The 25,118-nt window shown below is 43.5% G+C and overlaps 1 protein-coding gene across 1 annotated transcript in view; it reads left to right on the top strand.

The window, feature by feature from the left end:
- RNF10 (ring finger protein 10) overlaps positions 1–25,118 on the top strand; it is a 268,519-nt gene that overhangs the window by 39,430 nt on the left and 203,971 nt on the right. Inside the window, exons 3-8 of the mRNA XM_085636400.1 lie at positions 929–1,128; positions 9,412–9,502; positions 10,884–11,068; positions 11,255–11,391; positions 11,697–11,857; positions 12,116–12,241. Coding sequence (XP_085492526.1) covers positions 929–1,128; positions 9,412–9,502; positions 10,884–11,068; positions 11,255–11,391; positions 11,697–11,857; positions 12,116–12,241 — 900 coding nt within the window. The remainder of the gene's footprint in view (positions 1–928; positions 1,129–9,411; positions 9,503–10,883; positions 11,069–11,254; positions 11,392–11,696; positions 11,858–12,115; positions 12,242–25,118) is intronic.

The following is a 25,118-nucleotide window of genomic DNA, read 5'->3' as shown; positions in this document are numbered from 1 at the left end:
GGATCTATTATGCAATTGATTTTGATTGGAAGTGAATTGTTGAACGTGAAGCAAGCAGTTTGTATTTCCTTCCATTCATGTTTTTAATTATGTAGTGAGTAAAGCTGCTTAACCCCTTCGGTGCTTATGACGGAACGGTTCCGTCATGAGCCACGGTTGAGCTGTGCTCATGACGGAACCGTTCCGTCATGACCACGCCCGCGCAAGATTCCGTCAGCACAGCGGCGGAATCTGCGCAGCATGGAAGGGGTTAAATTATAAAGCACCTATTCCAAACTCTGGTTTTGAACTACAGAGATAATCCTCCTACTGTCATTTAGACTTTAGACTGCATGTGCTTTGGGAAAATTTCCAGCTTTTATTTAAGATCCGCAAAAGTGGCTGCATGATTAAATAGGCTTTGCGTGGTGGTGAGTGCTTCCTGTCGTTCTGGTTTACTACTTGGTGACATTTCCTGATGACTGAAGACATATGTTGGTTGACTAGACTGAAATATCTAACCACTTTATGGAAGATTGATTTCCCCACTCTTGAATCGGACAACCACCACATTGCAACACTTTTCGCGAGGTCTTTATATACTGCAATCTGATCCCAGTTAGTTAAAACCTGCTTACTGGACATTGGCAAGAACCCCATCTTGTTTACACTTGTACCAGTGCTGCCACAACTCCTTTTCCAAATAATAAAAAAGAAACATTACTAAACCACAACTGGGCATAGCACTGTATCAAGCTCTGTAGTGGCAAGGTTTGCTGGGCTATGGACACAAGCTGAATTAGCACTGTTCTGAGCTCTATACTAGGCTATCTGTTGAATTTGGTTAATCTTGATTCTTTTTCTGGAGTGAAATATGGATCATTATCTCAAAGCATCCATTTCATATTTGTGTGGTTTATCAAAAGATGGTGTCACTTTTTTATTGCAGGTAGCGGAGGTTCAGCGGGCAGAGTTCAGCCCTGCCCAGTTCTCTGGTCCAAAGAAGATTAACCTGAACCACTTGCTGAATTTCACATTTGAACCCCGTGGTCAGATGGGAATCAACTACGATGGAGGTCATGGCAACTGGGGTAGAAGAAATAAGTGGGGTCACAAACCCTTTAACAAAGAGCTGTTTTTGCAAGCCAAGTGAGTATTTATACATCCAGTAATGAAAATTGGGGGAGTGAAGTTATTGGCGGTTGGGTGTGGACAAGGTACAAGAAGCCCCTAATATAGATTGCTTATTGCTCCAGTATCCCTGGCTTGTATCATATACTTTTTCACACAAACAAATACATCTGGTAAAAGAACTTTAAAAATTACTACTAAGTTCTATAAATATGGGACTATTGTATGAAAACTGATTAAAAGAGCATGCAAAACAATACACCTAGCCATTGAGAGAACAGGCCATATTGGATGTTTTTTTAGATGCATGCCTTACTTGAGAAGTAGCGAGCCAAAAGGTGGAAAGAAGTGTTAAGAGATTTTATCAATGATGACTCTGCGAACAGTGTACGTTAGTGCCAATTTAGGCATGCCAGACTGTTGAACATCTAAATCATCCCTACATGGCTCAGCTAACGAATCCCCCACAATAATGGGCTTTCAGGTGTCCCTTAACGATTTAATTGCCTAACATTCTTCCTATTACATACGACTCTAGCAAAACACATTGCATTCGATCTGAACTTTAGAGAAAAGTCAGACCTAATGTTATGTTATAACCTCTTGTATAGCGCGCAGCTGCCCCAGCCAAGGGGCGTCCCGGTGCTGATAGCAGTGTCCGGAGAGAGCCAGGGCTAGACTGTAGGAAACAGGTGGGTTTTAACGGTTTTGCGGAAGGATGACAGTCTAAACGACGAATCTGCACAGGGAGGGTGTTTCATAACTTAGCGGCCAGATAATGGAAGGACCTGCCCCCCGCCCTGGTGTGTTTCACTCTGGGAACTGTAGCCAGGATTTGCTCAGCAGTGCGTAGCTGGCGGGTGGGGACATAGGAAACCAGCAAATTGGATAGGATCTCAGGGGTGGAGAGTTTTAAAATTTTGAAGGTTAGACACAGGGTCTTAAATTCGATCCTCTTGGAGATGGGAAGCCAGTGAAGGCGGCGTAGAGTGCCCGATGCAGAACATGTTCTGGGGAGTCTGAGCAGGACTCGGGCGGCTGCGTTCTGGACTCGTTGAAGGCGGTTCACTTCCGCCTTATTGGCACCTAACAATAAGGAGTTAGCATAGTCAAGTCTCGACAGAATAGTCGCCTGGACTATCAGCTGACGTGTGGCTGGGTCAAAGAACCCTAATATAGGCCTCAGACCCCGTAGGAGTTCAAAGCAGGTGCCAGCGATCTTTTTAATATGATCTTGGAATCCAAGAGTGGAGTCAAGCCAGATCTCTAGTTTCTTCACCACCAACTTAGGGGTTGGGGCACAGCCCAAGGATACTGGTCACCACTGCGTACTCCAAAGCCCCTTGTCCTTCCCCACCAACACTTCAGATTTGTTAGCGTTAAGCTGAAGGCAGTTTGTGGTCATCCAGCAAGCGACTGTCTCTAGACCATTCTTGAACTGAATGGCATCCCGAGACTGGTCATCAGTAAGGGCCACCACCAGCTGGGTGTCATCAGCATCGGAGACCATGGTTAAACCATGGTCCCGCGCGACTTGTGCCAGCGGTTGGACATAGAGATTAAATAGAACCGGGCTTAACGCCGAGCCCTGGGGGACCCCTGCTTGATGGAATGGGCACAAGAGAGGAAGGGAGGGGCAGAGACCTGAAAAGATCTGTCTGACAAAATAAAACGGTACCATTCAACTGCCAAGCAGACTACCCCTGCTTCCTCTAATCGGCGCTGGAGGATCTGATGGGAGACCGTGTTAAACGCGGCGCTCAAGTCCAGCAATATCAGCGCCGCTGTTTGACCCTCATCCAAAATGGTCCGTAGATATTCACTCACAGCTAAAAGCGCTGTCTTGGTGCTATGACCGGGGCGGAAACCATTCTGGGAGTGGTCTAGGATCCTGCTGTTCAGAATGTCCGAGAGGACTCTATTGGCGTGGGTCTCTGCGATTTTTGCAACCCAAGGCAGAAGAGATAGGACAAATTTTCCGGCTTGGTGGGGTCCAGTGAGGGTTTTTTCAGAAGGGGGAGCACCTTTGCCCATTTCCATGCTGAAGGGACCACTGCCATGCTGAAAGAGGAATTAATCTTCTGCCGTAAGGGCGTAAGAAGTATAGGTAGACAGTCTCTAAATTGGGCCGGTCTCACATATGGAGTGCCTTATGTTATGTCAAATGCTAATTTTCACTCGACTGATTGGCAGATCTAAGGGCTGTCTGCTCCTTAATGGCTTTCTAGGAATTAACAAGCTCTTTCAAAAGCCCTCTGCCTTTAGACAGCATAAGATTATGGAGTCTTGATTTTGATTACATCCCTTCAAGTATCAATCTGTCAAACTGAGATTACTTTGTAATGGATCACAGTCTACATGGCGACTTTTCTTTGTGATATATTGATTCCTTTGCTGCTAGATAGCAAATGCAAAAAGTTGATGGACAGAATGCAGAAGAATGTCATACATTCACCCCAGTACAGAGATCTGGGCCTAAATCCATCGTTTTTTTGCTCACCATGCCATTCCAGTTTGAACCCAGCCATATGCAAATCAGTCTTGACCCTGTACCTCAAGGGAACAGTCCCGCCTGAACTGCCAAGCCAGGTCCTCCCTGGACTGGAAACTAGCATCCTAGGACCGGTTTCGGGGTTTGGCCCCTCTTCAGCCAGGATAGCTTGATTCCAGTGGCATGGAGAGCACGGGACCCACGTCTGGGCATACCTATCCCACTCGGGGTGACAAATGCAAAAACAGTTGAACAGAATGCAGAACATATCAATATCACATCCCTTTGCTAGTTTTTAAGTTTACTGATCTCAAAACAATATAATTTCGGTTGGCTTTTCCTGGATTCAGACGCTGATATGCTGATGTTGGTGTTCCCTCAGCTAGTCTGCTGCAGTGTCCTTTTTCCTGCTCTTCACCACATTTTGTCTTGTGGATCTGTGTGCTGGCCTTCTGTACAAATGGGAGCCTCGGTGCCTGATAGCAGTCAGTACATAAAACTGTTCTATTGCCATCTACAGCTTAGAACAGTAGGTCATCCGGTGTTGCTTGGCCCAGGCTAGAGGTTAAATCTATTTTTACCTGTTGAGTTCAGGTTGTGTAAACAAACTATCTTGCTTTCCCTAAAAGGAGGAACTTCGTTGTATAAATGTTTTTAGGTTGGTAGTCTCCCCCTTTTTCTTTTTCCCCCTTCAACTCCGAGTTGGACTGGTTACATCGAGAGAAGTCTTGATTGCTAAAAACCTATGTGGATGGTGAAGATTTGCTTGTTTTGAACTTGCTGTGGCCCTGGGACCACAAGGAATTATCAGGTAAAGGGCAAAACATTTGAGTGTTTTTTGGAAAATCTAGACACACCATATTAGGCTACTCAAATCTGTCTTTAGTGCACCAGTAACTTAGTTTCTAAATTCAGATCTAATGTGACCTGCAACTATACCACAACATCTTTCTTGGAGCCTCATTCCACTTTTAGTAGCATATAATTAACCATGACCTGATGTATGGCTTCCTGATCAGCGGCCCTGCCACCTGCACTCCTGTTCTCACTCTTATCACAGAGCTTCTACATATTGCTTTAAAAAATGTAATTGTCAAATATACATTTTGTTAAATTATTTTTATTGATGACACAAGAAAAGTCATAAATCTTTACATCGTATTTATGTATATAAACCACTGAAAAAAGTAGGTGGACATCTCAAGTGTTACTTTTGCACAACATGTACATGAATAGTTATTCTGTTGCATTGACTTCCCCCTGTTCGAATAACGTGCATCAATTAGCGGTGCAGTACATATGTGCCCCCTTTACGAATTCCACCTCCCCCACACCTGCTCCTACTTCCAAGGGCAGCCCCGGCTTTCAGCCAGCATGCACCAATCCATATCGGCCTGCCAAACCTGTATCGGTGGCACCTCTGGGATCCCCCGTGCCAGTGCTATATTACGCTTGGCTATTGACAATCCAAGTGCTGCCCATATCTTTTCTTTACTCTTTAAATCTGTCTCTCCCCATATATTCAAGAGGCACCACTTTGCATCCGGCTCAAACTTTTTCTCCAGTACCTCCCCCAAGCAATTGACAAGCCTTTCCCAGTATTAATGTAGACACACCTCATATTGTGTGACAGTCTTCCTGGTTGCACCCCCTCCTACATTTTGAATTTCGCGAAGGTTCATTTTGGCCAGCATCTAACATGAATAATACATTCTATGTAAAATTTTAAGCTGTATTAGTCTAAACTTGGAACATATCGCCACCTCCCGCGGGGGATGACAGCGCCTCTTGCCAGTCCTCTTCATCCAACTCGCCCGCATCTCAAGACCAACAATATCTAAGCGAGAGGAGGGGGTCTGGAGCATTGTTTAGCAAATTGTGGTAAGTCAGGGACATAGCTCTTAGGCTCATGTAATCATTAAGATTCTGTCCTCCAGTTGAGAGGATTCAGGGAGTACTTCACCTCTAGGAATTAACCGCTTGTAGGGCATGTTTAATCTGCGTGTATCTAAACATTTCTGCACTGGCTAGTTCAATTTCTTGTTGCAGCTGCACAAACAGGATCGCTCCTCCGTCGAGCCATAAGTCTCCCACCTTAGAAATTCCTATTAGGTCCCATTTGTCAAATCCCTTGGTATTTCTCAATATCCCCAGTTGGTCCGTATCCCATAGTGGGGTGGTCTGTGTAATCTTTGACCAGTCTAAGCTCTTATTTGCTGTATGCCAGACATGTACCGTGTGCATAGTAGGGCCCGAGAGGCACTTTCCTGCTGATGTATTATAAAGCACCCTTTCATATCTCCCCCAGGCAAGACCATTTTGTCCATTTTGTATCCTGGCTCATCAAATGGGCGGTATATACAATGATTAATAGCCGTCAACTGCACTGCCCAATAGTATCTGTGCATGTCAAAGTCCAAACCCCCGTCATACCACCCCCTCACCAATTTTTGCATAGCAATTCAGGGTGGTTTCCCTACCCATAGAAGCGCCCTCTGTTCGCTTTCAATTGTTTTAAAATAGGAGTTTGGCACCGGAAATGAAATGTTATGTAACACATAAAGGAAACATGGGAGCGCCAACATTTTAAATAACTTTGTGCGCCCCAGTAAGGTTAGCGGGAGGGTTTTCCAGTGCTAGTACCTCTTCTCAGGTGCTGAAGTGGGGGTAATAGATTTCGGCCGTAAAATTGCTCAGTCAGTGGTGATATTGATTCCCAGGTATCGGAATCAGTCTGACAATTTTAGCCTTAGTCTCTAGGAAGAGGTGTTTCACCTCTTAGTAAAAAGACTATGGACTTGGTCAAATTAAGTGTCTAGTCGGAGTATTTCCTGAAATTGGTGAATATATTTATTACACTGTATCGAGAATTTTGGTGAGGCGAGGTACAGAAGTATATCCGCATAGAGCTATCCAGTCTTCCCAATCTTCTGTCCATTGAATCCCCCTTATCAGGGTCGTCTCTGCGAATCCACGTGGCAAGGGGTTCCAACACTAAGGCGAAAAGCAATGGCGACAGGGGACAACCCTGTCGTGTTCTCCTCCGAAGGGGAAAGGAAGAGGAATGTCCTGTTGACCACCACCTGCACTGGGCGTTCACTATAGAGGAGTTTAAGCCAAGCAATAAAGTTGGGACCAAAACCCAACATATTCAGAACTGCAAATAAATAAGGCCATTCAATGGTGTTGAATACCATTTTGGCATCTAGAGACATTACTACTGCATCTTCCTGCAGCATGTTTTTCACCCCCGAACTCCATGCAAACGACGCAAGCTAAGTGAAGTGCTCCTTCCTGCCATAGAGTCAGATTGGTCGGGATGCACCAGCTTCGTAACAACCTGTAAAAGACTCGTGGCAAGTACTTTGGCAAGAATCTTTGCTTTAGCATTTAATTAGGAGATGGGGCTATATGAGGAACAACTGCTTCGTCGTTTGTCCTCTTTATGGATGACTACAATCGCGGCCAATTGCTGGTCAATAGGAAGTCTACCACAGTCCTGACTCTCCCCATACATATCCCTTAAGTTTGCGGCTATCGTATTAGTTGCCAACTTAGAGTTTTATGGAAAGGCCGTTGGGTTCCGTCGCCTTACTGGACTCAAGACCTCAAATTGCCTGTGCTACCGCCTCCTGTGTTATGTCCCCCTCTAATGACTTCAAGTCTTCAGTGGTTGGGGATGGGAGACATTTCTTGTAGCAATTATCTGAGTCTGCTTCCGTTAGGGACTCTTAGCTGTGTAGCTTTGCTCGTATTATATGGCACACTCAGCCGAGATCCGTTGTGGGTCTCTTATTATTTCACCTCTGTTACCAATTCTGTCACCAACCTACTTGCCTGCTCTCGCCTGTCGAGCCAGGCCAGAAGTTTTCCAGCCTTGTCCCCCACCCCATAGATTATATTTTGTGCAGCTCTGTGCTATCTTTGCGGCCTCTGTCAAAAAGTCTTTATACTCATTTACGCTCAGCCTGTGTTTGACACTATCTGACTCGATCCTATTTAATTCCCCATCTAGATGTGTTAATTAGCCCTCTAGTCTTTCCAATGCTGCCTGTTTCTTTCTGAATTCCGGCAGTCAGGTAATGGGCCTGATCCCTAACCACCGTCTTCAATGCCTCCCAGAGTCCGGGCTGATCCCACTGAGTTTTGTTTTTCTTGGAAATAGAGATCTATGGCTTCTTTAACTCCATTCCGTATGTCTGTTTTTAAGACATCAAGGTGTAACGGGCAGTATCCTCCCGGTTTGCCTTATCCCTTGTGCGTAAAAGGCCCACACTGAAGAGTGGCCTGGTATTCCACTCGCCAGGTGGCGAGTCTTTGAAACAAACTACTTGGTCTGCTGGGGCTAGGATATAATCTATCCTAGAGAGGCTGTCATGGCCACCAGAGTGGAACATGTCCTGTCTCTCCTCTAGGTTGTGGACCTACCATATGTCCAGCAGTCCCATTGCTGCTAGGATTTCCAAGCAGCGACTCTGGGTTTTCAAATTTTTCAAATATAAACTGTAGCATGGGAAAGATCCCCTTATCACCTGAATTTGAGTTTAACTCATTCAAATGTGAAAAACAATCCAATTTAGAATAATACAAAACATTCAGAGTATATGCTGGTATTGCAGCAGTTACATGCTTTGCTGCTAGGGGAATGGCTAAATTAAGGGTTTAGATCTTTCACTGTGAAGACTTCACTATCCAGCTACACGTTGAGATTCTTTACAGCCTCTGATTGAAGACTATTGTAGAGTCCATACATCTCAAAATCAATTTACAAAGGTCTCAATCCATTACACTTCAGCACAGAAAGGAGACAAGCAAGAAAGTAGACATTTTAAATATTCTGCTCTGATTTTATTTAAGTCTTTCAGTTGCCTTAATATAAAATGATTTATTCCATGAAAATGAACCTTTGTCCAAATGGCAGAACCAAGATCTCTTTGCTGTTATTGGAGCTCTTGAAAGAGTTCCTTCATGTATTCTAGATCTTTTGAGGGTAAAGTTGCTGGAATCCAGTAAATTCAAATGTTTTGGTGAACATGCTTTTTGTCTTGACATGATTTGCTGCTTTTTCTTAGATTTTGCACCACAATGTTTCTTAATTGTTTACCTGATAACAGAATCTTGCTTTGCCTCCAGTTTTACCAATAGAAATAAATGGAATTTTTATTTTGCTCAACTGGTCACTAATGCTATTTCTGCTTTCAGTCGCGTTTTGTTGCGAACAAGTAGCAGTAATTAAACTGGCATATAACACAACTGGATAATTGTAGTAATGTCCGAGTGGCCATATCAGTGGTGGTTCAAGTTATTCACATGTCTGGGAGACTGCACCAGATACTGTCAAGAATACTACATCTCCTTCAGACTCTATGGTTTGGATGTACTCCCACAGCCTACCATTCTTGAACTTCACTGCCTACCTCCCGAGTTCATACTGTAGGCTGAGTTCAAACTTCAACAAGAGTGCATGAATATTCGTAAGGTGAAAAATTATTCCACACTATAAAATTCAATTCTTTGTGGTTTGCTATAAAATCTTGGGTATTGCCTTGCTTCACTGAATTTGCAACCAGGTCTCTCTGTAGCAGAAATCGCACATTTATTTTAAAAAAAACTTTTAGCATAAAAAGGAGATCGGGGTTTTGACTTAAATAATCTGATCCGAAGGGTGGGGTGCTACATTTTTGAAGTGTTTTACTAGGTGCTGCTGTTTGGAAACCGTGTAATTTTCTGCTCAGATTGTTTGAGAAGTAATTTCATAAATAGTCAAAGAAAAATGCCTTAATGTTATTTCTTGTTTATCTCCATTTTAGCTGCCAATTCGTGGTGTCTGAAGACAAGGATTACACTGTCCACTTCACTGACCCAGATACATTGGTGAACTGGGATTTTGTGGAACAAGTGGTAATATAAAATATTTGGATTTCATGAGGCTGGGGCATGCTGAATGGCTTCAGGGATAGGAGCGTGTTGTCTTGTGTGCGATGTATATTTGGATTTGTTAAATTATTAGATGAACATTTTGTTTACTGGAGCCACCCAATGACTCATCGTAATAGAACGTCTTAGGTAATTGTACCAAATGAATTTTCTTTTGGTGTTGAAGTGCATCTGCGCTCGCATTTAGCAGCATGCTGGTGAGACTGCTGAACTTTTTCTCAGATTTTTTGATTAATAGTAGCGTTTTCTTCTCGCTGTTTGTATGCAGCAAAACAGTCTAAAGCCTGTTGAAAGCCATGTACCATTGTCCCTTTTATGATAGCAAAAGGAATGAGAGCATTGAAATTTATATAAAGGGAACAAGCTGGCACTTAAATTTTCAAAGCATGCATTTGGAAAAATGTTTACTTTCCGAACATGGATTTTTAATTTGTGTAGGGGATTCCAGGTTCAACTTATCAAATGTTAAATCTTATCCTATAGTTTGAAAGGGGATGACTGGCTTAATAGTTTTCTCTGTGCGAAGGTGAGTTTTATTGGGATACTGTTTTCTGGCTGTCTTCAACAAAAACCCTTTGGAAGAAAACTTAACAGATTACTTTTAGGTTTTCAGGCTGAGCTCAGGGCACCTTAGCTTTTCAGTGGCTATAAAATAATGTAATGGTGGAGCGTAACCTTTATTTTCTTACTTTTCTGTGAGCTAGAAAACTATTTTAGAAATTCCAATTATTTCTTTTTCACAGAGTATGGAGCTTTATTACATCTAGTAAATGGCACAGCTTAGTCTTGAACTAAATAGCTGGAATGAAAGTATCAAAATAATTTTGTTTATGTATACATTTTGGGTGCAGTATAGAATCCTAAGCTGTACTACACCAGCAGAGTAAATAAATTGGCAGGTTCTCTGTTGGGGTCTTGCTGATTTTCGTACAAGTGACCTTAATGTTTGAGTGCTGCCATTTCCACTTGTGCATAATTGAGCCCTTAAGTCCACTTTCTACTTCATCCCTTAAATAGAGTGGACCTGGCACAAAGTCCATGGCCAAAAGGGAAATTTCTGCACTGGCATCAGCCACTCCATAAACTCTGGAGAAGAGTTGAAATTACAAATATAGATTGTGGTGAGGTAGGATGACTAGTATGGGGAGACGTTATCCTTTACAACCCTTTTTCCATATAACCTCAAATATGCTGCTTCAGAACCTAATTTGTTATTGTTAAATCATTTGTTTTCTCATCATATTGGTCAGCCACTGGTGTCATGGAAATAAGGGCTCTAAATGTCATGGCACACTCGGGTTCTTAATTTGAAGTGCATGAAGTCAAATTGTTTTTTGCTTCCTAGCGCATTTGCAGCCATGAAGTCCCGTCCTGTCCAATTTGCTTATATCCACCAACTGCAGCCAAGATCACCCGCTGTGGGCATATTTTCTGTTGGCCGTGTATCCTGCACTACCTATCTCTAAGTGAAAGGGAGTGGAGCAAGTGCCCTATATGCTATGGGAGTGTTCTGAAGAAAGACCTGAAGAGGTAATGTAGGACCTATTTGACCCTTTCTGTGCTTAACTTTTTGAATTGACACCACTGCCTCACCTGATTTAGTATGTGCAACTATGCGTTATGAATTCTACTTTCTCCCTGACAATGTTCTTAAATGGTATCCCCTTTCTGGAAGTTTTCATGTAAGTCATGCATTATTGATATGCTTTATTTTAGTGTTGTTGCTACAGAGACTCCCCTTTATTCTGTTGGGGACACCATCACGATGCAGCTGATGAGAAGGGAGAAAGGTGTCCTCCTAGCACTGCCGAAGTCCAAATGGATGAAGGTGGAGCAGCCTATTCTCCTTGGAGGTGAGGATATTGCATCCTGCAGTGGTCTATAACAAGGTTACGTGAATAACATAAAAATGGCTGCATTAGTGAAGTGTGCTACAAGTCTTGCTCTGGGGAGTTTGATAGGATGTGAACCTGGAAAGGAGATTGCTTTTGGAGTTACGGCTAGGCAAGGACACATGATACCATAATCTACAAACTGGTTTAAATGTATTTTTTGGTGTGATGAACTGCTTTTGGGTTACACTTTTGTGGAATCTATTTTTATTCATTATGAATTCTTGGGTAAATTACATTCAATGGTTCCAATTCTTTTCCATTAGATGACCAGAACATGCAGTACTCAAAATTACTTGTGGCATCCAAAGAACAGATTTTGCAGCTGGTGATCCTAGAGGAGAAGCAGGCATTACAGAGACAGTATGAAGAAGAGAAAAGCTGCCCAGAATCGTGCTTTATCGAGGCTGCTATGGAAGAACTTCAGGTGTGCTGGGTTTAATTGAAAAAGTTTAAATTTGGTCTCATTGCAAAGGGCCCTTTGGATTGCGTATTGTCGTAATCTGATGGATTTGGGGAGGTTGATTAGAGTATGATCTTACAAGCTAGTAAACGGGTTTCCCTGATTGTACACTTCCGCTTAAATCCTATTTGGTGGATTGCCTGGGGAATGTCTTTTCTTTATTGGATGCTTGTAAGTTACATTCAGTTTAACTGGAGTATTTTACTTGACTCTTGGGTTTAGGATCGAGAGAAGTGTTTGTCCGTACTCCGTGATAGTGACCAGTGTGCTACAGCTGCAGCTCTGGAGGATTTGGCACTGGAGGAGCACCAGGTTATGAGGGACCACCATATTGCACCAGAGAGCAAGGTAAGGCAGACTAGTTCCATGTGAAAATGAGCTTCTACTTGACATCTTCAGTAGTTTATACTCCAGATGCAACTATTGGGACCTGAAAGCAACAACTTTGACTTTATGCATGTTTCCATCAGTTTATAGCATGATTGTGAGAAAGTGGCTCTGTATATACTGTTCCCTAATAGGTACAGAGTCCACAGTCCCCAAGGGTTTGGCAGAGGCTAAAGTTAGATATAACCTTACTCTCTAAAGTGGTAGCTTGGTCGAGCAGTAAGGCAGTATCCGAGAACAGTGTAAAGCATTTGTTGTACACACTCAGTCAGCAAATGGTCTCGCACACTCAATAACTGAACTCTAGGCCAATGGTTTATATATAAAAAATATGCTTGTTTTATTTTAGAACCAACAATTGGCATTAAAATATACATTTTCTCAGAATGAGATGCTTTATATAAATACTTTTGCAATATGCAATTGACTTTTGTAAACAGTTACAAGTGGTTGCAATAGGCAACACTATTTTAAACAACAATGCATTGAGCTCAATGGAAATTTCAAGTTATTTGCAACAGATTACTTTTTAGATTACTTTTGGAATTCCAGGACTGGATCCTAGATTCAGTCCTGGGTCAGTACTTGGAATCAAGTGATGAAAGTCGACTTAATTACTGTGGTGATTTTTAAACAATATTTAGCTATTTTAAAAGTAGAAAACAGTCAATGATTCCCTATGGAAGAAAATTCAAGTTGCAGGTACAGTATGTTCTCGTTACTTTTGTAATTCAGTACTGGGTACCTAGACTTAGTACTGGGACCTTTATCCAAAACAGGTAAGTAATTACGTTTTCAGATATTATACGATTTTTAAAGAATATTTAAAGTTTCTAGAAATTGACACTTAGAAGAAATTTCACAGAAAAACAGTCAATGATTTCCTATGGGAGAAAATTGGGTTACTGGTAAGTACAGTTGTAAGTATTTTCAGTCAGTGCTAGGCACCAAGATCCAGCACTGGGAGCTCACCTAAGAGCAGGTGAGTATTTTCGTTTTTGTTACTTGGCTGATTTTTGGTGAATATTTTAAGATTTGAAAAGTCCACACTTAGAAGAAATTTCAGGAAAAAGCCAGTCAATGTTACCCTATGAAGAAAATGGAGTTATCGGTTTAAAGGCAAGTACTCGACTGGCAGAGTTGAGGTTCTGGGCATAGACTCAGGGGTCCCCCAGGGTCAGGTAGGTACAGTTGGTTCACCCTCAGCGACTCTAGGGCGGCCGGGTGCAGAGAGAGTTAGGCCCAATGTTATCCTATGAGGGATAGGGGGGGCCTTGGTTGGTGGCAGCTGACTAGCAAGCCACGCGGCTGTGGGAGCTGGGCTCCTGGTCACTTAGGGCAAGTGGGTAGGTGTAGAGGTTGCACTGCTACGGCCACTCGGGCGGCTGGGTGCAGGGTGCTTTTGAGCCTTCGGGCGCTTAATTGATTTCAATGGGAAATCTCCGGTTTAGAAAAAGACTGCAAGCTCGGGGACAATGATTCTTCAGGTGCCACCACCACTTCGAGAGGTAAGTTGGGTAGTTGGAGGATAGGTAGGTACCCCGGGATTGGGCACAGGGGGCCGTGGGGCGCCGGGTGCAGGGGTGCCTTTTGGTGTCGGGAAATCTGACCCTCTGTTGATCGCGGTAGGGGGGCACCTTGTTCTGAGGCTGCAGGCTTCTTCAGGAGTGTCGAGGGAGGTCCTTGGGTGCCGGTTTCGGGGTCACAGTTGCCGTGGGGTCATCCTTGTGGTCTTTGTTCACTCTGGCACCGGCCAGGCTTGGCTGGTGCAGAGTGTGCTGGGTTCGCGGTTCCGGGCTGCTGCCAGGGATTAGAAGTAGGTTTTGAGTAGAGCCTCTACTCATTGGAGTCCCAGGTGCTTACAGCCAAAAGATAACCAGGTCCTCCGGGGTTGGTGAGGTTGCTGGCCACAAGAGATGCCGGGTTGGAGCAGGAGCAGGTTCGAGGGTCGACAGGCTGGTAGGACTAGGGCCAAAGCAGTTGGTGTCTTCCTCTTCTTAGCAGCTACAGGGCAGGTCTTCTTTCTACTTGCTCTTCTTTGTATTTCGGAATCTGGGATCTGGGAAAGTAGGTTTCAGGGTGCCCCTAAATACTAGATTTAGGGGCGTTACAGGTAGGTGAAGGGCAGGGACCAATGGGTCCCTGTCCTGGGGTGGGTACACCCCCTATCCTGCCTCTCCTGTGGGAGAGGGGCAGTAGCCTAGTCCCGATAGGGTAGGGCTTCCCATCTTCAAGATGGCGAGAGCCCAGAGATGTGCTTCACCTCGCCTCCCCCACCTGAGGGGCGGGGTTGGCAGGCTGGCACATCCCCTGTCCTTATTTGGTGTTTCCGGACAAGCTTCCCGCCAGAGTGGGGGGTTGCAGTGGCCTGGGGCATGCCTTTGAAGCTTCCCCCTGCCCATCCTGGGGGAGGAGATTTAGCACCTCGCCCAGGATGTGCATTGTTGCAGGGCCAGGAGAGCAGGGGCTCTCCCACCCAGGGGTCCAGCAACATGTCTGCTGTGGGGCAGCCTAGGCAGCCTCAGAGCAGACGTGGATTGTAGGTTAGGTTTAAGGGGGCATCTCTAAGATGCTCTCTGGGGTGCTTTGTACATTCAATCCCACACTGGCATCAGTGTGGGTTTAATGTGCTGAGAAGTTTGATACCAAACTTCTCAGTCTTCAGTGTTGCCATTATGGTGCTGTGGAGTTAGTGTTTGATGAGCTCTCAGCACCATGTACTCTTAAATGGCAGCACTGCACTTACAGTGCCCAGGAATCTACCTGGGTACTGTAGGGGCACAGGGCTCCTGCTCCTGTGCCCACACCATTGGCATAAGGCACCCAGCTAGAGGGGTGGCTGATGTATGCCATGGCAGTGTAGGTGATGGGCATGGCACACAGGGATGTGTGCCATATCGACTTTGTTTTGTCTTGCACCCAGACACCCAGCCTGCAAAGGCAGTGTGTGTAAGGGTACAGGGCCTCTAAAGGTGGCACAATGAGTGCTGCAGCCCTTAGAGGCCTTCCCTGGTCACAAGGCCCAGGGTACCTAGGGTACCATTTACCAGGGGCTGACATGTGGCCAGGGTTTGCCAATTTGGGTTTTGTGTGTTTTAGGGGAGGAACATAGGTCCTGGGCACCTGATTGGCAGGAGTCCAGGGCACACTCAAAGTACATTCAGCAATTCAGCAAAAAGTGGGGGCATACCATGCAAGAAAGATGGCACTTTCTCACAATGATACAGACTAAAGCATCAGACAGTGCAGTACGTTTAGTCTTAGATATTTAAATGTCCCAGGATTAAGGATACCAGCTGTTGTACATTTAATTCCCCTGAAAATAAATCAAAGCACTTATTCCATGTCAAGTGCCAATGATCCAGTTGGCTTAATGTGCTTGCACCATGATTCTCATTTGTCTACATTTACATTATACCTGTTTGGTAGCTGGGAAAATCCGTCCTGCTGTCTTATGAGCTCCCAAACACTTGGCTTGAACAACTGATGCATTTCTTGGTTATGGAAGGCAACTATAGGGATCTAAAGGGTGTGAAGGAAATATATTTGTTTATGGCAAAACTGCAGACAAGTGGACTACCATTTTTTTAAGGATGGTCCCATATGGATCTTGGTTCTAATCACTGATTTTTACATGTAACATTTAGTTAAAATCTGTTTCCTTTTTGAAAGTCAAGTTGAAACTGAATTTTGATGTGAAATTGTAGGTAACAAGGCAAGCCCAGGCTGGCATCTGTACTTGGAATTGAAGCTAGGGTGAGCCCACATATACCCACGTTAGCAATTGCTTTTTCATTTGCTATCTGGTTAAACTAAGGGCTAGTAAGTAGTTTGTCTCTTGGACTTTATACTTGTTCTAGTTGAGCAGGCTGAACTTATTTTTACCAATGCCCATAACTTTCTCATTAGATTTATAGTCCTACATTTTCTGATAAATAAGGTATTTTCTAAAATCATAACTGATCTTTAGCAACAATTACATCTGTTAATGGGTTATGTTCATATTTGTATGGTTAAAATGCTTGCTAGAGTGCTTGAGGGTATACTCAGTAGGGGAGACTCTTTGCATTGTAAAATTGTAAAATGCGATGACTTGTGAGTTGCCCCCTTTCTTCAGTGACAGCTCTAGTACAATATCAATGAATGTTAGGTCAATTCTAATTCTCCAGTGTTTCTTCTTGCATTTGTAGAAGACTAAAATTAATTCCTTTAAGCATAGAATGCACCTTCACACTAAGGCATCCGCTAAACGATTTTATCTTTCTTCCGCTGCACCAGGTCAAAATGAGAAACTGATTAAATGGCTTTGCCTCAAGAAGTCCCTGATTTTTATCTGTAACCTTTTGTTTGACGTGCTCAAACACACATTTGACCTTTGAAATGACCTTCTCAGGGCAAAGTTCATTGTGAATAACCTACCATATAGAATTATTTCTCAAACAGTAGTTGGTAAGCAAAGTTGGCACTGAAAGAATTTTGTCCTAGTGTTTTAAGATTGGATTCATGTTGGTCATGTACACTTGTTAAAGGTTTCAGTTTTGCAGGTATTTAAAGAAAATCATGGAATAAAGCCTCAGATTAGCACAGGCTACTATGTCACATTGCACCCTCATGCTTAATGAGTGGCTGTTGTATTACAATATATGGTCTACACTACCCAATATTACATGTCTATCTGATACTGCTCCACCTGCCTTACCTGTTGAATATCAGGCAGACTCCTTGTTAAGAGTGCTGGCCTCTCCCCCATACGATCCTGTAGCTAAACTTTACTTCTGCATTGTAAGATCTTCATTTATAGTCCTAAACATTAGAATAATTTCTTGCTACATATGTGGACCCTGGAAAACCGCTTGCTATTTTCCCATAGTTGGGTACACAAGGTGCCATTGTCCAAGGCAAGATTTCTGAAATGTAGACTGTATGCTTAAAACAATCCCTGCAAAACTACTTTGCAGCATATAAAATGTAAAAACATGAGATCATTGAGAAGTTCAGTCTTGATATGCTGAAATGGCAAAGATGTGAAAAACAGACTGTTACTTTAAGTATCCATTAACTTCCACTACTCATGAAGCATTATAGTGGCAGTTGCCTCGCACAGTTCCTTTATTTCTGGTTCATGCGAATGATCCCAGTACATAAGGAGGTCTTGGCACCCAAAAACAATTTTTTCACATTTTTACTGCAGATGACATGTTCCGAGAGTTTTCCATCTATTCTGTCAGAAAGCAGTCGTTATTCGTGAAGTACTTCTCTAACATAGATAGATTCAACCGCAGATCCACATGGTCTGTGCAGTATTTGCCACCTTCATTCAACTAAAGCGATCTACAAAAATGTCCACAATTGCATTAAAACATAAAGAAGCATCCGGCTCAAGGGGAAACCTGAAATACATTAGATGAAAGATAAAGAAAGGGCAGAGATTACGTCGAACGATTTCCCCCCCACAGGAGGATCTGTGGAGAGGAGGAAGATGACCGGAAACAGTCATCGTCCTCTTCATAGACTTTCACAATCCACTTCAAAAGCCTCTGCTCTGACGGGATGAATCATCACTGCTGAGATGCCGTCTCAGATCAGATATGCAAGGTTGAGACAGATTGACAATCAGTCCAGGCACAGATTTCCATTGGCTCCTTAATCTACATCAAAGCATTGATAAACGCTGAACATCTGTCGTATTCAAGATTCCCTAACTTTCACAGCTACGTCTTGGCCTTCCATCCATACAATCCATTCAGCATCTATCAATTCACCACTGCTGGACTCCTATGATCCCCAAGTTAAAGCCTAGGTTTCCTAATTTTCCATTTACGCCTAAAGAGATTGACTGTCTGGAAAAAATACACCGTGGCCTCCAGGTCTAACATGTGATGCCATAAGGTGACCCGTTGGTTCCACTCAGGCCGACTTCTCTGCAATGTCACACCATCCCATTACTGGTATACCTATTCTAAAACCACAAATAGTGTCAGAGCAGACATTAGTGTTGCAATTGGGAAGTGGGCATTTACATCCTCTGACTCCTCAATCGCCAACACCGCGGGAGACTCCAGATTCAACACCTAGGAAATCTAATACCTTGGAGATGCAGAAGAGCTTTCAATCTAGGTCTCGTTCATCTAGTGACTGGTCTAATTCCACCTCACCCTAATGTCATCTGCTTTCTTTACATTGATCTCACCAGTGGCTGACCTATTTCACTAGTTCTTTGCAACACAGGCAAAAAGTAGACCTCTCATTGTAAACGTTTCAGCCAAGAATATTACTGAGCCCTCTTTGGTACCAGGCCTTCTGGACATTGCTGAAGACAGCTGGTTAACACCAGCCAGTGTTTAAGCCATTACTGTACTCTGATCCAAAATCGGATTCCATAGTTGTGACCTTTATCAGAAAACGTCGCCTCTCCGCTCCAGAGACCACTGCTCTGCCGAAAGAGCAAAAGGATTGACATAATTGGCAGGAAGATTTGTAGCACAGCAGCAACTGCACTAAAGTGCAAGTGCTACAGTGCAGCTAGGTTGTTGCCACAGGTGCACATGGGATGACATCCTACGTGGAATATCTTCTATGATTTCTGGTGGCAAGCCTGGTTATACATGCAGCTTTGGATAGCTGAAGGTAGCTGCTACATGCTATGTTCATTGGATCTCTTTGCGCAGAACATCCAAGTTGTAACTCTGCACTCTAAAACAAGATGCGCAGCAGAACATTTGTAATCTTCCTTTCTCTGGTGGTATAGCTTTGTTAGAGGTACACAGAAGAAATTAAGAATGAGGCCATCAAAGCTGTTGAGCTGGAGGAGAAGGGCTTCTGTAAACACCAGTACAAGGATTACAGGTACTAACCTCCTACGGTTCAATTCCCTTGATGGCATAGCTACAGCACTAGCAACAGGGCTAGGGCTTTCCTTGCCATAAAACGTCTTGACACGCCAAATCCACAGACATTCCAAATCTGGAGGAAGACATTCCTTCAGGAATAAAAATGTACTGCAATTTATTCAGATTCAAACCCCCTTTCACCACTCCGATCGATGTAGTAACTTGTCACATGGCAGAACAGTCTCCTAACAAATGGGTACTGGGTAATGAGTGGGGTATTCATTACCATTTAGACCAAACCTCTGCCCATGTCCCCAGAAGCAACATGTAAATGTCGAAATGCCATTTTGAAAATGGAGACATTTATTTTGTTAAATGTAATAGAACTTGGACCACTTTGACAAAGGCGACAAGGGGTTATACTCCTCTCGCAACCACCCAAGTTAATCTGCCCAAGGCGTGACCTCAAGGGTTAAATTCAAGTTGGTCAGCTCAGAACCTTTAGTTTCTCCGAAAACCTGTTTAGAGGACTTGCGGCACACCTTTCTGACTTCAATCCCAAATTCCCAGATACAGCCTGCTGCTTTGCCTGCTGGAGGATTCTATGCTCGAAAAAAGGCCCTATCTGAGCATAAATCTTGACCATTTGAAGGTACAGAAGTATCCAACTTGCAGGAGGACTTCCCCAGGTGCCACGTTTGACCCCACACCACCGTCTTGGCTTTTCCTGCCAAAACAAACTGCTTCAGCTGGACCATGTCCAACCATTATCTAGTTTCAAGAGGACATCAAAAGATAGTCTGCAACCTTGATCCACTGATCGGTTTTGACTTCCATTTCAGAGTCCTAAGGTAGAATCTTTGGGACTAACCTGCATGGTGCTTCTAACCAACTCAAGGTCAGCCTAAAATCGCGTCTAGGTCCTGGTCACACATGAACAAAGATTACTGAATGGCCTGACTTCCCAGCATATTGTGAGAAGGGTTAACAATTCGTGGCACAAAATCTGGAAAATTTGCTGCACAAATATGGTAATCTTTTCCTGATTTATTGCGTTCCTGTTTCTACACGTATTATGGTCTGGAATCATTAATTACTCTTCTGGCACACCGCATTTGAGTGTGACCGGATGTTTTGGTGCATGTTGACATAGTTCGGATATCCGAGACATACCTCGACGATCTGGTATTGTGCACTCACCAAAACCCTGAAGAAGTCCAATCTCTTTGGACGAAACGCGCTGGCTGATCGACTTGAATTTTATGTCTAATTAAATTACTACTAAATAATAAAGGATAATGTAAAGAACTCTGGACACAGTTATATTTGTGTGATATTGCTTGTAAAGTGGTGCACCACTTGCTCTGTTTTTGGCTGACATTTTAAAGTCCAGTTTGGACTGCACTGCGGCAGTGGGTGCTTAGTGTGTGCACACAACTCTGGGATATTTCCCATCACTTACATAAATCTGGTGATAGCCGGTTAGGTGCTAGTCCTGATAGGGTTTCACTGTCAACGATTGTATGTATAAATATGGGAATCTTGCGGCACTTTATTTTGCGGCACTTTATTTTGCAAACCTGTAAAAAAATAATTCCCTGGGCCTGCTGCGTGCCCGTGTGCAGTGGGCCGGAGTTGCACAAAATGAAATGCCCCCTGGACCTGCCACACACTGGGCAGGTGCAGCAGGGACAAACAAAGGAATAAACAGCAGGGCAGGTAAAAAGTAAATTAACAGCTTTGAGGACCCTGCTTATATTGGCCCAGTGGAAAGCCAATACAAGCAATGGGTCCACATTTCTAAAAAATTTCATGGGCACTTTTGTAAAAGTGCAGCCTTTTTACAAAAGTGCAGATTTCGTGATTTTATTGCAAATCGCGAAATCCTGGAGGGTCTGATTGGCACATTACTTTTTCTTGGCACGTATTCTCTATCTTTAAAAAAAAAAAAAAAACTATGGTTCCCCTTATTGGATTCTTATTTTGATGTCGTTTTGTATTGCTTTATTTAAACACTTGGTATTTCTATTATGGCGTTAACTTTTTAATGGTTATGGTACTCCTAAATGCTTTACACTTTTCTAAGCTAAGCCTGCCTGCTCTGTGCCATCGAAATGACAAACTGATGAAATTGCTTTGCCTAGTCACTGAATTTCATCTTAAACTTTGTTTGACGTGCTCAAATACATGCGACCTTCGAAATGACCTTCTCAGGGCAAAGTTAATTGTGAATAATCTACTGTATAGAACTATTTCTCTAACAGTAGTTGGTAAGCAAAATTGGCACTGTAAGAATGTCTCCTGGTGTTTGAAGATTGTATTTATGTTGGTCATGTACCCTTGTAAAAGCTTTTAGTTTTGCAGATCTTTATAAAAAGTGAAATAAAACCTCAGCTCGCTCATACTTAGTGGCTGTTGTATTACAGTATATTGTCTACACTACCCAATATTACATGTCGATCTGATACTGCTCCAACTGCTCTACTTGTTGAATATCAGACAGACTCCTTGTTAAGAGTGCTGGCATCTCCCTCATACAATCCTATAGCTAAACTTTAATTCTGGTTTAAATTGCTGATTTCTTTCCTTGGACCGAACATGTTAATGACTTTATTACTTGCTGTGGACTACCATCCACCCCAATTAATTCGCTTACTTACACTTCCCTACAAATTCGTCACTAGGTGTGGACAGGTGTTTGAGAACAGTCTGTGCTCACCTCTGGAAGGCTTTGCAAGATTCTTTTTTAAATGTGAGAGCCAAAACATTTGTTCTAGAGCTCGCATGCCTTTTCAGACCCGCGCTTTGAGACGGTGTTTGCTGTACAATGTGTTGCAAATGTTTTAGCTTTTGCATCATGTGTACCAGCCTTCAGTTTGATCATGGTGGGCCTGTCGGCTGTCTAATGTTAATGTTCACTGGCCTGCATGCCTTTGAAAACTAGGTGTAGTTCCCATTAGCGCTAGCAGTTATTTTTGTTTTGCTGAAAGACAGCTTTCAGTTGGCTCACCAGTGCTATGCTTACCAAAACAAACCTACATCTGTATGTAACGCTTTTCAAAACAAACATGCATGCATCTGTATGGAATGACTTTTGATCAGCCCTAGCCATCCATTGATCTTTTAAATTGTCCTTCACATTTTGCCTGGGGTAGTTCCAGCAACACTATCGGACATTTTGCCTGCTCACATGTACACAACCTCTTTAAAAGGACTACTTTTCTTAGCCAGGGCTGTTGGGCCATGTTTATTACATTGACCCTTCTTGCATTTGCTTGTAAAAATGTTTAACCATTGCAGTCTGCCAGGGCTGGACCTCTGGACTTGGCCAATGCTTATTACCATTGTAACCAAAGTGTCACTGATAGTTGTAGGTCCATGGAGTACAGTGATGCTGAGGAATATATTTCTACATTCTTTCAAAAGAATGGACCGTAATTTTGCTTTGTTTGGATGGGCCACAAGAGTGTTATAGTAAACATTGGTTTTGTGAACAATAACCTGAAACTGTGCTTAGTGAGCAATGAAAGTCCATACTAATTGTATGCAGCATCAATTTTAAAAGGTAATGTCCCTGTTCAGTTTCATTTAAAAAACAATTTTTTTTAATAGATTTTTCGAAACAGCCGTACAGTACTTTCTATGAATTTTTCTGCAATCACAGTATCCGTATTCAGGTTATTCTAGATTAGATTTTCTTATTGCTGCAAAATCTAAGTCATACCCTTTCAAAATACAGTAATCAACATGTCAAATACAGCCTGTAGCTATCAAATCAGCTAGGCTCAGACCTATAGCTTTCAGTCAACAGTTGCCATGCTACCTATTGTAATCCATACCCCTCACCAACTTCCCCCATGCATGCAATGGTTGGTCCCATCATTAAGTAACTAATGTTTGGTTCCCCTCCTTCACATCGTCTGAAACCAACAGTTCATCTTATATATTCAGTCCCTTAGCGCTCAAAGTAAATTGCTAAGTATCCCAACTTCAGCTATAGGAGGGTTATTCCTTCTCAGCTCATTTGTGTTGTGTGAACCTCACCTCAGTCCCCCCCGGATTGTGCTTAATCAACCATTGATCTCAGGGTCTTCTATTTGGGGGCTAGTACTGTTCTTTAAATCCTCCACTAGTGCTGTCCAAACTCTGGCTGCCTCCAGTGAGCCCTTCCCTCGCTTAGCATTTAGTCCTGACTGCTCCTTCATGGTCAGACCAGCGTAGCACCTCCCTTTGCCAGCTTTCTGGAATAGGCCCCCCTCTGTCCCTTCCAATGCCAGGCTATTTCTCTCTTAGCCAGGAGAAGTGCCAAGTCTTGAAAACCACGATTTTAGTTTTGGAGATATGTGGGAACCAGTGGCGCAGGCAGTGTTGTGGTGAACCTGTCTAACACCTCAGTCAGCTTGTTAGTGTTCGCTTTACAAAATCCCCACAGGTATGGGCAACTCCAAAACATGTGAAGGAACTCTGCACCTGTCTGTGAACAGTGTGGGCATTTATTATTCGTCGTCGCGAAGTACCGGTTTATTCGATCTAGTGTAAAGTATGCTCTGTGTAGCACATAAGTTAGTTTGAATCGCACATTTTTGGAAAAGTTAGGGAGACGGGTCACAAATCCTTCCCATACCTTCTCTATGGGTATCACCAGATCTTTCTCCCACTGTGTCCTTAGGCTATCCAGTGAAGTCATACCCTCAGCTCGGAGTCGGCGGTATAATCATGAGACTGCTTTGAATGTTCCAGAGGATAGCACAATATATTGGCACCCTGCTGACAGCAGTGGTTCCGCCATTCCCCAAACCCCAGTGTTTCTGGATTGCCACTGTGAGTGCTCTGTGCAAGAGGAAATGATCCCTCGGGAGCTCGTATCATTCTCTGAAGTGTCATTCTCTGAAGTCTTCAAACCGTAATAAGATTCAGTCTTCGTACAAGGCCCCTACCGTGTTTACTCCTGCCGCCACCTAATCTTAGCCCATGCCACCCCCCTCCAAAAGTTTTGGACTTTTGCAAGCAGCGACCCAGCACTTGTACAGCACCTGTAACTTGGGGCTCAAATTTACTTTTGAAACTGCCAACCTCCATACCGATCTAGACAGTTGGCTGACCAGAACATAGCAGTCCAAACACTCTATCCCTGCGTTCATGCCCGCTACCCACTCTGTGAGCCATTGGATCTGGGCCGCTAGATAGTAATCAAAGTCTAGGAGTGCGAGTCCCCCTTCTGCTGTGGGCCTTTGCATTATTGTGAGCGTCACCCTGCGTCTTCCAGTCCCCCATACAAATCCTATGATCAGGGACCTGAGGTCTCGAAAGACACTTGCCAGGCTCCATATCGGAAGGCCGCCAAAAATATACACCATTTTTAGAAGGGCTATTCTGCCCATCACAGAAAGGGGCAGGGAGGCCCAGAATTCCATATTCGTTCTTAGTCCCTGTATGACGTTGCCCACCAGAGAATCTGAGATATTGATATATTTTTGTCCCTAGGTACGTTAAGCAATGAGATTCCCATATGACATCCTGCCCTATATCTGGTCTGCATCTACCCGCAGTGGTCGAGAACAAGCATGACTTCTTCCAGTTGACATAGCCCCGAAACCCTTCCCAGATGTGAGAGGCTCCCTTGCACCCAGCAGGTCTTCCCTCATTTTCTGGAGGAAAAGCAGAAGGTCATCTGCATACAATACTATATAATGTTGCTGACCTAGTTTCTAGAGACCCTTGTAGGGTCTCCCAGATCAGGTTTGGCAGGCTAAAGGCTCCATGGGTAGGAAACTGGCTCTATATATACTACACCAAAATGAGGTAGTGTATAGAGTCCAGGTGACCCCAGAGGTAGGCAGAGGTTAAAGTTAGATAGAACCTTACTCTCTATTTGTGGTAGAGTGGTCGAGCAGTAAGGCAGTATCAGAGGACAGTGTTAAGCATTTGATGTACACACTCAGTCAGCAAATTAATTCACACACTCAAACTGAACTCTAGGCCAATTGTTTTTGTATAAAAAATATACT

The sequence above is a fragment of the Triturus cristatus genome, chromosome 11 (genome assembly GCF_964204655.1).
Source record: "Triturus cristatus chromosome 11, aTriCri1.1, whole genome shotgun sequence".
Classification (NCBI taxonomy): domain Eukaryota; kingdom Metazoa; phylum Chordata; class Amphibia; order Caudata; family Salamandridae; genus Triturus; species Triturus cristatus.
The sequence above is the reverse complement of the archived record's forward strand: the minus strand, read 5'-3'. Positions and strand labels throughout refer to the sequence as shown.